At 40.3% G+C, this 13514-nt stretch overlaps 2 protein-coding genes across 2 annotated transcripts in view; one reads left to right on the top strand and one right to left on the bottom strand.

The window, feature by feature from the left end:
- The window catches only part of cacna2d3a (calcium channel, voltage-dependent, alpha 2/delta subunit 3a), an 89135-nt gene that overhangs the window by 58631 nt on the left and 16990 nt on the right, over positions 1 to 13514 (top strand). Inside the window, exons 25-27 of the mRNA XM_087780737.1 lie at positions 508 to 603; positions 714 to 835; positions 1132 to 1209. Coding sequence (XP_087636863.1) covers positions 508 to 603; positions 714 to 835; positions 1132 to 1209 — 296 coding nt within the window. The remainder of the gene's footprint in view (positions 1 to 507; positions 604 to 713; positions 836 to 1131; positions 1210 to 13514) is intronic.
- Positions 4974 to 11609, bottom strand: lrtm1 (leucine rich repeat transmembrane protein 1). The gene is made up of 4 exons (XM_087780738.1): positions 11394 to 11609; positions 7946 to 8330; positions 7671 to 7876; positions 4974 to 5937 (listed from the first exon to the last, which is right to left on the bottom strand). Exons 1-4 carry the CDS (start codon positions 11422 to 11424, stop codon positions 5429 to 5431), a joined length of 1131 nt encoding a protein of 376 aa, XP_087636864.1. The 5' UTR covers positions 11425 to 11609; the 3' UTR covers positions 4974 to 5428.

Here is a 13514-nt window from a genome sequence, read left to right as displayed (position 1 = left end):
TAATTTTTATATTGGGAATCAAATCAAATTTTATTTATATCAATCTGTTTTGGTTGTATAATATTATTTCCTCCCCATTTCCTCCCGATTATTAGAGTATTTGAATAATTATTATTTTCGATATTTATATATTTTTAAATTTAAATTTTTTTTTTTATATTAGGATTCAAATCAAATTGTTATGGATCTTCATGTTTTTTCTTGGTTGTATATAATTTCCCCCGATTATTTAAGTATTATCTGAAGAATTATAATTAATAATTCGAATTTCTTTCTTATGTTATCTGGACACATACCTGTATTTATTGCTTTATATTAGGAAATGTGTAATCAAATATATTTTAGTATTTTGTCTTTATTTATAATCCTTCCCTCATTTTTCCTTATATTGGGATATTATCAGAAGACTTGTAATGAATTATTTAATTTTTACTTGTCTTTTTAAATGGATGGCACCTCACTGCCCTGTCATTATTAAATGTGGTCTAATGTTCTGTTGGTCTTCAGGAACTCTGACAAAGGCGTTGAGATCGCCTATTTGGGCACAAGAACGGGCTTGTCCAGAATTAACCTGTTTGTGGTGCCGGATGAGCTCACGTACCAGTAAGTGGGTTTGTGTGTTGGAGAGGCTCAAGAGTGTGTACACATGCCACATCAAGTGTCTGTCTGTGAGGATTTGGAACATTGGTATCATGTCTCCGCTCTGTTTCAAGTGACTTCCTGACAGCCGAAGACAAAGAGGGCGTGTTCAACGCCGACCACTTTCCCCTCTGGTACAAGAGAGCTGCAGAGCAAGTTCCCGGGACGTTCGTCTACTCGCTGCCATTTAACACAGGTTTGTGCTGAAGACCTTTGGATACTTGGAAGATATGGTGTGTATGTAAAAGGCTAGTAGCGCCACCATGTGCCTAAAGTTGGAACAGCCCGATTTAAAATGGTTTGAAATCTACTAGCTGTATTTTTGACTTACCATAATAATGATCATCATCTCAGATTGAGACTATAAAGACATATTTCAACACACAATTACAGTCAGAATTGTGTTACTTTATCTAGGACAAATGATTTGAACTTGTTCTTTGTGGTTAATTCTCAAGACTAAATCTGGAGCTCTTTGTGTCTCTGACTCAGGGTCTGAGAACAAGAGCGTTGTCTTGGCCAGCACAGCCATTCATCTTCTGGATGAGAGGAAATCTCCCATCGCTGCGGGTACGTGGAAACTCCATTTCACTTTAACAAACACACGCGCGCACACACACACACACACACACACACACACACACACACACACACACACACACACACACACACACACACACACACACACGCGGGCTGCAGTAGTGTCTTACAGTTCCGTGAACATTTCTTGGTCTGTAATTGTCTGCTCATGCTTCATTTGACGTCCCACTAGTACAGTGGATTTTCATCTCACATCCATGTTCATCAACTCTAGTTTTTGTTCAAGCATTTCTGGGCTGTGACTTAGATTAAAGAGATCATACAAACCCTGCTGACAGAGGAGCCATTGAACAGGACATATAATACAAATCTAATGAAAGTTTTTTATTTGTGCACCATTTAAGACATTTAACTTAGAATGAGAATTTATTTGTTTAAATGTATAAATAGCCACTTTTATTTCTGTTTATATTTGCACATTTCTTAACAAATTATTAAAGGATTAGTATTCCAAGTATTGATCTTTAAATAAAAACACTAGAAATGCCTTAATATAACTTTTTCTTTAGAAAACCTCTTTATAAATTTCATTTTAAAGGAATGTTATTTATTTATATATGCGTTACTTTACTTGCATCAAACGAGGGATTTCATACCTTCGTTATTGACCGTTTGATATTATTTTGAATCAGATTATTGCAACTGAATGATTATAATGACTTCTGTTATTGTCATTTTGTAGTAGTGTAGTTACATAAAACCTAGTGATGTCAAGACAGTTTATTTTTTTAATTTATTAATTTTATTAATCTATATTTTAATATCACATACAATAGCTGAAAAGATACATCAACTTATCTAAATGCATGACAAAAATTGTATTTTTAAACAAAATGTGTCTTCATGAAGTTATTTGTTATTTTGAACAGGACCAGTTCTAGTTACACCAGCAGGGATTAATACTGCTGTGTTCTTGCAGCTAATTAATTAGAAAATATGCATAAAATAAGTTTTTTCCTAATAATTAGAATATTATCTGAATTATATTTAAAAAATATTTTTTTTCTCATCTTTTCTGCATTTATTGATTTACATTAGGAAGCATATAATCAAATATTATTGATATTCATATTTTTTCTTGGTTTTAAATTATCATTTCACCCCCATTTTATCCAATCCAATTTTATAAAAACAAAACAGTATAATCGGAGATTAAAAACTAGATTAATGTAATAAAAATAGTCATTATTATAATGACTAACTAATGGCAATGAATCAATCAATTGTAAGTGAAATGGAGTAAAAAAAAAGAAACCCTAGTGGATGTTTGTGTGTGGATGAAATCAGCATAAGATTATCACCTGCCTCCGTATATCGACACAAATCTATACAATTAAATGAATGATCAGCATTACAATTTAATTAACAGACGTTTTCATCATTTGGTCGGCTCTGGGACCTACTGAGGCGCTTGTGTGGCTGGAGGGCGACAGTCGGACTCGGATGAATATCGTAGTCTGATTTGTCGGCAGATAAAGCGTCTCTCTCAGGAATCCTGAGTAAGTGCGAGATGAAGAGGCGGTGACGAAAAAACAAAAGGCAGAAATAGGAAAAATATTGTGATTTCACAGTCTGCCTGTGTTGACACGAGAGCGGTGCATTGTGGGAACACTCGGCCTGGGGGGGGGGGGACCACTGTAGCAGAAGGACAGAGATGCAAAAGTCTGTGTGGTGCCACACACTCGCACAGTAACGCACATTTATTCCACAGCAGTACACAAGCAGCCAACAGTGTGACAAACGCTCTATTATCTCACCTTGTTGACCTGATCCTTGGTGTTCTGGATGAGCTTCTTATTTGTGTCGGCCCACATGACTAATGGTCCTCATGCACTCCGTGTTGTTACAGTGGGTGCCGCTGACGTACAGTAATAATGATCACGCGTGTCAGTTTTATATAAGCCAGTCAGATGGGAGGAGAGATGTAGGCTTCCATGCTAATGTAGCGTGGGCCGGTTATGGCCAGTTTTTCACCTCCCTACGCTCCACCGAGCCGTGGACTCGTGAGTACATGCGAGTATACTAACCTAACGGGACAAGCCGATGACATCACAGGGGCCCCGCAGACATCGTCCGAGTCACAACGTTAGCGATCGTGCACGCGTGTGAATGCCAACATGGCCGTGTGCCTGCGTGAGGTCACATCCTGGGACACGTGCAGCCAGTTTTCTGGAATTATACACACAGCAGTAAAAGTCAGGTCAGTCGTGAAGGCGGATGCATCTGTGTGCATCTGCCTTCCCGGCTTCCTCGTGGAAGCAGAAACTGCTGAAGGCTTGGATTCCAATGCTGTTGCTGAACAGAATTCTCTGTAGCCTGAGTGGGAGAAAACATTTATTCGTTGGATAATTAAATAAATAGGTTTATAAAGTTAACATTTCTGCAATAAGGAATATTTGTGAGACTTTTTTCTTTTTTGTCCTTCACACTCAATTTTCTTCCTCGATAAGATGCTATGATTTCCCAAACCCCGGGATGTTCTTCCAGCTCATATCAAGGTCACAGCAGGACAATGGTGGCAGATAATCTCTCCACTGTGTCATCTCGTGTCCTCCCGAAAAAACCCAAGAGACTTCCTTGCCAACAAAATCTGGCTTCTCTACTTGACAGCCAAATGCATCCATACTTATATTTATATATGTGTATATATACTGTATCTCTACTTCTTATTTATGCCTGTACCAACCATATATGAGGTGATTATGATTTAATGAATCTGTATGTGATCAAAGACCCCGCATTTAAGTTAATTGAAAAATAAATGAGCTCTTAACATGGATCCTTATTTCCCAGTTTACTGTAATTGAAATGAATAAAACATCACATTTTTGAATAATCATTTAGCATTATGTGAGTAAAATCGTACCTTTAAGACATTAATATAGTCTTATAAACTCGAAAGGCATTTTAATTTATATACTTGTTCTTTCATTGTATTTCAAGGGTCCCCAACACAATGTTGGAACTATGCATTGATATTCTGTATAACATTGTTTTATATTATCCGCAAAGTTCAAACTTTTGAAAACAAATGCTTAAAACTTGCAAAAAACAGGGTGAGAATAATCCACTTCCATATTCTGAGCTTCCCTTATGATGCACTGTTCAGAAGATCAACCAATTTTCAAGGTGAACAAGTAGTTAAGAAAAGACATGACAATATATTTATAACAGCTGGTCGTTACAGTTGCTCCCGTGAACATTTAAGCCTGTTCTCTTTCCCAAAAGATTGTTTTTTTTTTTAAATGTATTTAAGTCTCTTTTAGACCCTTAACTTTGAGTTTGACACTACACACAGTTTGAGTTTCTATCATCATAGAATATTTAAGGCATTTTAATTCAAGATTAAGTATGTTAGACATGATGAAGAAGACAATTAAAACATATTTTATTCATTCTTCCAATATATATTTGTATTCTTTTGTATTCAAATGAACGTCAAATATACACACGGTAGAGAAGAACCTCCCTTGATTTTATATAATACATACTGAGACGTTATGCAACGGCCATTGACTCATATCCAAGACTCCGCTGAGGTCACAGTTCGCTGGATCTGCGTGGATGCGCTTCGTCGTCAGCCTCGCTAACCCGTAAAGTGGAAAACAACATGGCTCAGGTTCAAGTTCTGTCGTCGTTTTTTTTTTTTGCTTCAGTGTGTCATTATTGCTGCAGCGAATCCCCCCCACCCTCGATCACAACCCCCACCCAACCCTCAGTTTAGCGCCGCGTCAGATCCCAGGAAAACATTTAGATTTATACCACACAGTTAGGCACAGACTCTCTCTGAATATGTACTCAGTTGAGGACACGAAACACCCGTTTAGTTGTCGGACAAATGTAGAACATGTAGCACACGGCAGCGGTTCTTCTTTTTTTCTTTTAGAAAGGTAGACACGGCTGAGGAACCCAACCTGAAAAAGGACAATAAATACCAAGAAAATACCTACAAATACACGACTATAAATATAGTTTCTTTCTCTCTATGATATGCTTTTCTCCGCTTCATGGAAATGTTCGTTTTAGATTTTTTTTTTTGGCCTGCGCCACAAACCTGGATGTCTTCTTTAGTGCATAGTTTAGTACCGAGCTACCCAGAAGTCAGCGGTAACATGGACGAACACAGACGGACACATCTTCACACGACCCTGAAGAACTTAAAGGGTTCAGGAGGAAGTTCCAAGAGTTCTTAGGCGATGGCGTTCTCCAGAGGGTCCTTCTCATCCGCCGAGGCGTGAGCTGCAGCTTTGGCCGCCGCCATCTCCTCGTTCTTCTTCAGCTCCCGCTGGTACTTGGCCATGATGGCGGCGTAGGCGCAGCCGTACACGGCCGCCGCCAGCATCATCAGACACACGATCCCGCACACCACGCCGGTGATGATCACCGTGGCGATGGCGTGACGCAGGTTCACGGGCCGCTGCCTCTGCTTTGGTTCACACTGGGGGAGACACCCTCTCCCCTCGCCCAGACCCTCACCCATGGACATGGGCACGTGGAGGGTGTGACCGGAGGGGTGGGCGTGGTTGCCGTGCATGTGACCTCGGAGTAGCCTCTCCGACTCCAGGTGATGGATGTTGGCGAACAGGTAGTGGTAGCTGGTGGCCATGCAGGTGTGGAAGAGCTGGTACGGAACCTTCTGTAGATCCTTGTCTTTCATTTCCTCCGGGTGGCTGCAGATCACTTCATCTATCGCTCCACCTACACAGCAACGAAGCCGTTAGTGACAAGAGCGACTATTTAATTCCATACAGCAGTGCAACATTCAGTTTAAGAGTCTATAGCTTTTCAGCCAAGGCAAGAAATAAATAATATCATATATCTAATATATCTGGTTGCTAATGGGATTGTCAATATTATTTTGAACAGTGGGCAAAAAAATATATATAAATATTTTATACAAGCCTTTCAAATTGTTACTAAAAATAGTTAATATAACTATTAACCTTTTTGTTTAATCTTGCTTAAGCAGTGGAGGAAGGTGAAATGCAAAGTAAAGTTTCAGGTACTAGTAGAATAGATCTAAAATATTAATGTAAATAAAAGTACTTGCTCACTATTAAAAACAACCAACACAATTGCCATATTTCCTTAACCATTGTGTTATCTCTTTGTCAAGGTGAACGACATCCCTGGATTCCATAAATACATGTACAGTTGTGGAGGTTGTTCACCTTGACCATATGACAACACAAGGGATACCACAAACACATTTGTTTTCAGGCCTTTGGGTCACCTTGACCCTGAGATATCACAAGGGTTAAAGGGCATGTTTAAAATGTTAGTCTTCCTCTCCAGGATAAAGTAAGTCCCTCATCATGACCATGTTTTGAACTTATTACTTTATAAAGTTCTCCCCCCCCATCTGAAATCTTGGCAAACGAGAGGTTATGAGAGCAGAGTCCATTATGACGTAATAATGGTCTTCACTCCTCATCAGCCAGCTGTAATCACGCCCCACTTTTTTTATTCAACAAGTCACTTTGAGGTGAAGTCTGTTGGGATTCATGACGCACAGTGACAAACCTTGAAACTTGACCAATTACAGCAGACTGATGTGGTTATGGTGAATGTGATTTTTAGCTCCAAAATAAGAGTTTCCAGTGGGCGGGGCTTAAGCATATTTTATGATGTCAATATTTCAATGAAAGAGTTTTGTACAAACGGACACATATTGATGAATTCAATAAAGGACCAAGATATTTATAAGACACACTTGAATCAACAGCTGCCCTTTTAAAAGTACAAACAAAAAGGCAAAAAAAATCTTATTCGACACAACTTTTTGCAGCAACTCTAATTACATAGCTTCACGATGTAGCTCCTCTTTCGCCTCGGCAAACCCTTCCTCCATCGGTGAACTTTCTTAAACATTCCTCCTCTTTGTTCTTTTCAGTAATTAGAATTTTTCAACCTTTTTAGACAAAAGCTCTGGCAGGGTAACATCAGCATGTAGGCGGACCGACTCATAGCGTTCCCTGTACAGTGCTTATTTTGTTATCTAATGCCTGCCACACTTGATCTTGCATGAACAATAATCTTCTTGGTCTTTTTAACTCTTAATCCCCCCACACAGCCTCTCCATGGCTGCTTGGAGAGAGCGGCTTGGTCGCCAAAGCTGCTACATACATTTTAATTTTCATTGTTTCGCTTTGTTTTGTGAATATTTTATCCAACTGACTCGGTGTTCTGTTAAAAACGCAAGCAAAACTTTCTGTACTCAGATGCTGCTATTTGTGCCATAAGTTTAGGATGTTTCAATTATTTTTGTAAAAATTTTTTTTAAACATTGACCTAATTGGATTGAAATAGGTCTTCTTTTTTATTGCAAAAGACTTTGCAGAAAGAAATGGTCTTGATAATAGTTTAGTTAGCTGTCATAAGTGCTTGAGTTGTTGCAGTGCATTATGGGATGTGCAGTTTTGTTGCCTCACCTTTAAAGCTGTACGTCTCCAGCCAGAGTTTGAGGCCAATGAGCTGACAGTCGCACCTCCAGGGGTTGTTTCGTAGCGTGAGGCTATCCAAGCGTGCTAAAGCCTCCAGCAAAGATCGGTCCAATCGCGTTATCCTGTTGTTGGCGAGATCCAAATGGCTGAGGTTCTTCAGACTGTCCCCCATGGCTATAGGCAAACCCCACAAGCTGAGGGATCATAGGAAAAACAGACTGGGTTCAGAGCAGCCAGAAAGAAAACAATGGTTGTTGGCTCACCTGTTGTGTGTGAGGTCCAGGTGCGAGAGCGAGCGGATGTGTCCGAACCACCGCTTGTCCAGGTCCTTCAGGCTGTTGTGGGCCAGGCCGAGGCGCAGCAGAGTCCGCAGCCCCAGAAAAGAAGTCGGCGAAATGGACGCGATGGAGTTGTTGGACAGGTCGAGAACTCTGAGGTGGGGAATGTCACGGAAAGCCATGGATCCCAGGCCACGGATCCGGTTGTCCTGCAGATACAGTTCCTGCGTGTCCGGGTGTAACCGGCGCGGGATGTCGTACAGTCCTCGACCCCGGCAGTCCACGGCTTTGGTGTTCATGTTGCAGCTACACTCTTTTGGGCAGGTGTGAGACGCTGATGCCAGGGTGAGCAGGGCACACACCAGCACGGCTGCGGAGGCAGAAGTCAGACTTTTGTTCATCCCAATGAACAGCCAGGATGTTCCAGGCTACTCTAGAATATAACATTCCTCTTTCAAATGTGGGTTAACCCTTTCATGGTTTTGATGTCATTGCTGTTAGTTTTTTTTTTTTTTTTCCCCAAGTTGCTTTCAACATCACTTTGACTAAAAGAAGAACTTTTAACTAGTTGCGGTACATTTACTTAAAGTCCTGCCAGGTCATTTTATGTGGCCCTCAAGAGCTTTTTACACTTAAATTGAATCTCGCCCACCTGTGATTCATGCCAATATTACAAGTTACAACCTATAATGTCATTAATTTGTCAACACTTTAAAATGAATGACACCTCTCTTGATGGAGTTAAACCAAAAGAAATATGTGAAATAAAATATGCTGAATTAGTAATCGCATAACAGCATTACATATCATCTGTATTAAACTGTAATTAGGTTTTTAAAATGCAGTTTTGTTTTTTATTAAGTTTTATATTCATAGAAATATAAATGACTATATTTTTAAAGGCTAAAAATATTCACCAAAGGGACTTATAAAAGGAGAAATTGTGTCCTAAAACAAGAAGTTTCAGGAGTATATATTAATCTATCGAATTATTTTGACGTATTCTGTGCTTTATTAAGATTTTCATATACTCTGAACACACACGGCACGTTTTATTATTGGCCGCATTTGGTCTTGGACAGCACACCTTTTCCATGTCTTTATTGGTGCAACTTGAAGGTTTTTTCAAAGAGTGTGGTAGGACTTTCTTCAACTCCCTCTTTATCTCACTCCCTCTCAGTGAACTCATCACCAAAGCTATTTGAATATTGTTTATTCGCACAATAGTTCAGGAGCTGCTCACATGTGTAGATGAACATAGTCTTGGTTTGAGCCACTGTTATGACTGTCGAATATTGAAGCTCCAGCTGTTTGCTTTCTGAAGGTGTTTAGTATTAATTTATCTGATTTGAATTGACCTTGAAGCCAACATTTTGAAACGGATTATCCACTTTATTTTAAATGTTATATAAAATAGATGCTGGATTTGATAACAATTTTCCCAGCAGGAACGAAAAGTCGATCTCTGGGAACTAAACATTTCAAGGTCAATATGTGACCTTTTCTAAATAATGACCCGTTTTTGGTCAGATCATCTGTCAAGTGTAACAACTCGAGGTGACTGCCCTGAGGTCAGTGGCGTGAACCGAAAGGTGTTCACTGGCTTTTATCGCGCCACATTTATTGCTGAGTAGAATTGAGCACATGTGTTTGCAAGAGGCATCATGTTCTCAGTCCAAAGAAGAAGAAAGTAAACTAGCTCCGGTTTCCTCCCTCCCGCCTCTCAATCCCCTCCGACAGCAGCCCTCAGTGATTTCATCAAAGCCTCGTAACCCCTCACCCACTCGCCGCCCTCGCACAAATCCATACACAGCAGATATTGGGTGTCTGATTCCCTTTGAGATCGCTTCACATAACCGTTCCTCCCGGAACATCGCAGCAGTATTTATAGCCGTGACTGGACCAGCTCGAGGCGCTCGGAAATGAAGCTCAGACCTCTGCGAGAGAGACTCCAGTCTTATGGTGCTGGGCGGACAGAAACGCTTTAATTACCTCTTTCCACGTGTCTAGTTTCGCCAATACAGACGCCCTGAAATGATTCTTTAGGAATCGCCTTTCAGTGGCTCTAATCACAGGAGGCGAGCTAGAGGTTGATGGACAGCGACTGACAGTGGGGAAGCCTTCCAGGCTCGTGTTTCATTGTAGCTTTGGAAGAGTGTGCGACTAAAATTAGCGAAGCATTGTCATTCCGGCTGTTGACGACCGAGCAACAACTGCACGTTTAATCACCGGGAACAATAAATAGAGTAACTTGAGATGTCCTTTGTCAAGAGGCACTGAGAGGGGGCATACATCAGCCAAGGAGTTCATATCACATGACTATCAAAAACGGCATGAAGTGCTTGATTGAAATGGAGCTGGGGGCGTGAGCAGCAGCAGTGAGAAGCCATTCAAGTGACAAAGATTCTTCACAGACACAGATCCAAAAATCGAATTATTTAATCTTTTTCTTACCTGAAGTTTTCATTGAGAAACATTGATCTTTTATTTTTTTTGCAAAAAGACATATACTTATAATTTGCATTCTTTTTTAATGTGATTCAATTAAACAACGCATAGTAAACGCTCCTAGTGAAATCATAAATATTTGACACATATTTTTTATTTTGGTAGTTATTTACCAATAATTGTATTCATATTATTCTCATACAACACTAAGGAAATGTTTTTTTTGTTTTTTTTCATTAAAATCTGCACCAAATCTTTTTATATTGGCTAGATTCTTTTTTAAAGCTAGCCTGACAAGTATAATTACTCAAATATTGTAATGAAAAAGACCGCATTAGAAAACAATTATCATTAAATTCTATATTTTAGTACCTAATCGTAACATTTTAATATTCTATTTAATAATATACACATTTTTTAATTCCAAATTGTCTTAAAAATAATCATGTCATATTTGGTCATTTAATTAATTTATATATATTTTTAATAATATCTTGTTATTGTTGTCGCACATTCAAAAAAAAATTGTAACACCTTAAGTTAATATTTAAATGGTCGACGTCTATATACATATTCATCATTTATTCTCTCGCCTATTAAATGTTGTGTCTGCAAGTCGTTGCTCTAGGTTTGCTACCTTTCCTTCTTGCACAACATCGTTGTTTTTTCCCCCTAAAATCCTCGTCTTCAACACATTGTTGCTTGTGCGTTTTCTCGCCGTCTTCCCGTGAGCAGGAGCGCGGTCATGTGCTCGCACATGTGATTGCCGTGTAATTGCTCGACGGACATGTAAACAGAGCTCAGTGTAGCGTTGCAACAGCAGCTCTAGAATGAGGTCAACCTGCAGGGACATCACCGCGATCGGAGGTGCATGTAGACCCTCGCCGAGCGTCGATCAAACCTGACGTTGCCCATTGTTTTTCCAGTCTTCAGTGAGGATTGAAGGAAAAGAAAACGCGCGCTCGGTTCATCTCCAGCTCCTCACCTCTCATATCTGCTCCTCCAGCTGCCTTCATTGAGGTTCTTCTTAGCTCCTTCTATAGATCCGGTTCCCCGTCGCTGTTCCAGGATCCATCAGACTGTCGTCCGTTCAGGCCGCGCTGAAAATGAGCGGATCCCCAACACTGCCAGCGCAGGCATGAAACCCCATTAAAGAGAGCAGATCAGAGCGGAGAGCTTACTGCCAGCCTGCCAGTGTGGGAATCAGAAGCTCTCTCGCTCCGTCTCTCCTCCCTCCCTCCCTCTTTCTCTCTCCCCCTCACACAATTCTGACTCAATATCTTCTGTTGTGAATCCAGTGACCTTCTGCTTTTTTACTTTCTCGCACCCCGAGCGGATCGGGAATGTCTGCTGCAAGCGGACAGCTGTGCCTCCTAAATCGTGCACGCCGACGTCCATGTCACCTCACATTTGCTTTGTGGAGGGGTTGAGGGTTGGATCACGAGTGCGGCGACACGAATGCTGTGACACAGAGCGAGCATGTTTGTTGATGTGGCATGGACTGATGCTGATGATGATCGTGGTGATGTCTGCTCCACAGCATGGAGCGCCGTGGAGATGCTGCAGGGAATTAAGCTGCTGCTGCTGCAGGTTTTCTGCTCTTGTTTCGACATTTAATTTAAAAAATAAATTAAGCCCTTTTGTTGTTGTGGGAAGAACAAAAGGAAGATGAGTTTACCATTAGAAATCATTCAATGACCTGATCTTGAATCGTCATGGTGATGGGATTTCGCCCTTCATTGGGACCGCGGTTCCGTCCTGGACTCTGCCCGCCGGCTGACCAATTATCCTAATTGGACGGAACATGCATGAAACACGTGTGACTTCACGAGTCTCCTCATGGAACGAGGCATGTTGACATCTTTAACGCGCAGGAATCGAGATTCTAGAATCGTTTTAAAGAAGCGTAACGGCCTCAAGGGTGTTGGTGATTAATTGAATCTGAGGTCACATTCAGAGACGGTGTCCTCTGTATAAATCTTTTTTTTTTTTTAATAACTGAGACCTGTTCCTAAGGGGTTGCTGATGTTGTGGCGTCAACATCCTCTTTATTGTTTTGTTTTGTCATAGAGTTCCTTAAGCGTCCTTAAAGTGTGATTTAGTAGCTGTATGTGTGTCAATCTCAGCGAGAAGAGACTTTAAATGCAGCAGTGATGCGTCTATACATTCATATAATCCCTGTTAGATCCTTCTGCTGCCGTCTTCTGCTGCTGGAGATTGCTCTGATGTGGGATTGGTGGTGATGGGATGGATTTGTAGTGGATTGTACCATTCCTTATAAACCCCCCCAGTCTCTAAAATGTTCCTCTGGAAATTAAATATATTTCCTGCTCGAGGGATTTCCAAAAGCATTAGTGAGCAAGATTAGTGCTTTTGTCTTTTCGTTTCTGGGTCAACATCGACGCAGTCGTTTACAGTCGAAACAAAATGAATACACAACAACAGTCTTTACCGGTTGTTGTTTTTTTAAACAAATGTACAAGCAGAAAAGAGCAACAGTGAAACTGAGAATTTGAAGACATTGCAGCTACACTGTTGCCACACTAGGGGGAGCCAAAAATACTGTTTTCATTCGGTCTTATTGGAGCTTTAATCCTTTAATGCAGGGGTCCAAAAAACTGTTCTCTGATGGGGGCAGGAATTATTGCTATATCTTTCAAACTAGAAGTTGTATGTGTCGAATATAGCAAACAAACAACAAAAAAGACAGTGTTGATTTTTATTTAGCTACTCTAAAAATGGATGAAATTGAAAAAAAAGTGGGCTGGTCTGATATTTTTGTTAAGTACTGTAAATGCTTGTATTGGGAGGGCTGGGCTTAATGTTAAGGGCCGTCGTCTGGGGACCACTGCTTTAATGAGTTACCAGTGGTTTTCTTAACTGGCTACAAACCTCATATCATTGTGATTTAAAGTTTTGAATTAATGTTCAACCTGTATTTGTCAGACCTTTAGATGGAATTTAACCAAAAAACACTTTATTTTAATGTGTTTTCCTTGACACTTGGCACAGTACAGATCTAAGAGAATATAAAAATATATTGCAGTAGACCACATAATTACAGTATAAATGAGGTACGTGGGAAAGAAGAGAATTCTTTAGAATA

The sequence above is a fragment of the Callionymus lyra genome, chromosome 19, assembly GCF_982586985.1.
Source record: "Callionymus lyra chromosome 19, fCalLyr1.hap1.1, whole genome shotgun sequence".
Lineage (NCBI taxonomy): Eukaryota > Metazoa > Chordata > Actinopteri > Syngnathiformes > Callionymidae > Callionymus > Callionymus lyra.
Note: the sequence above shows the minus strand (reverse complement) of the source record. Positions and strands in the feature narration are given on the sequence as shown.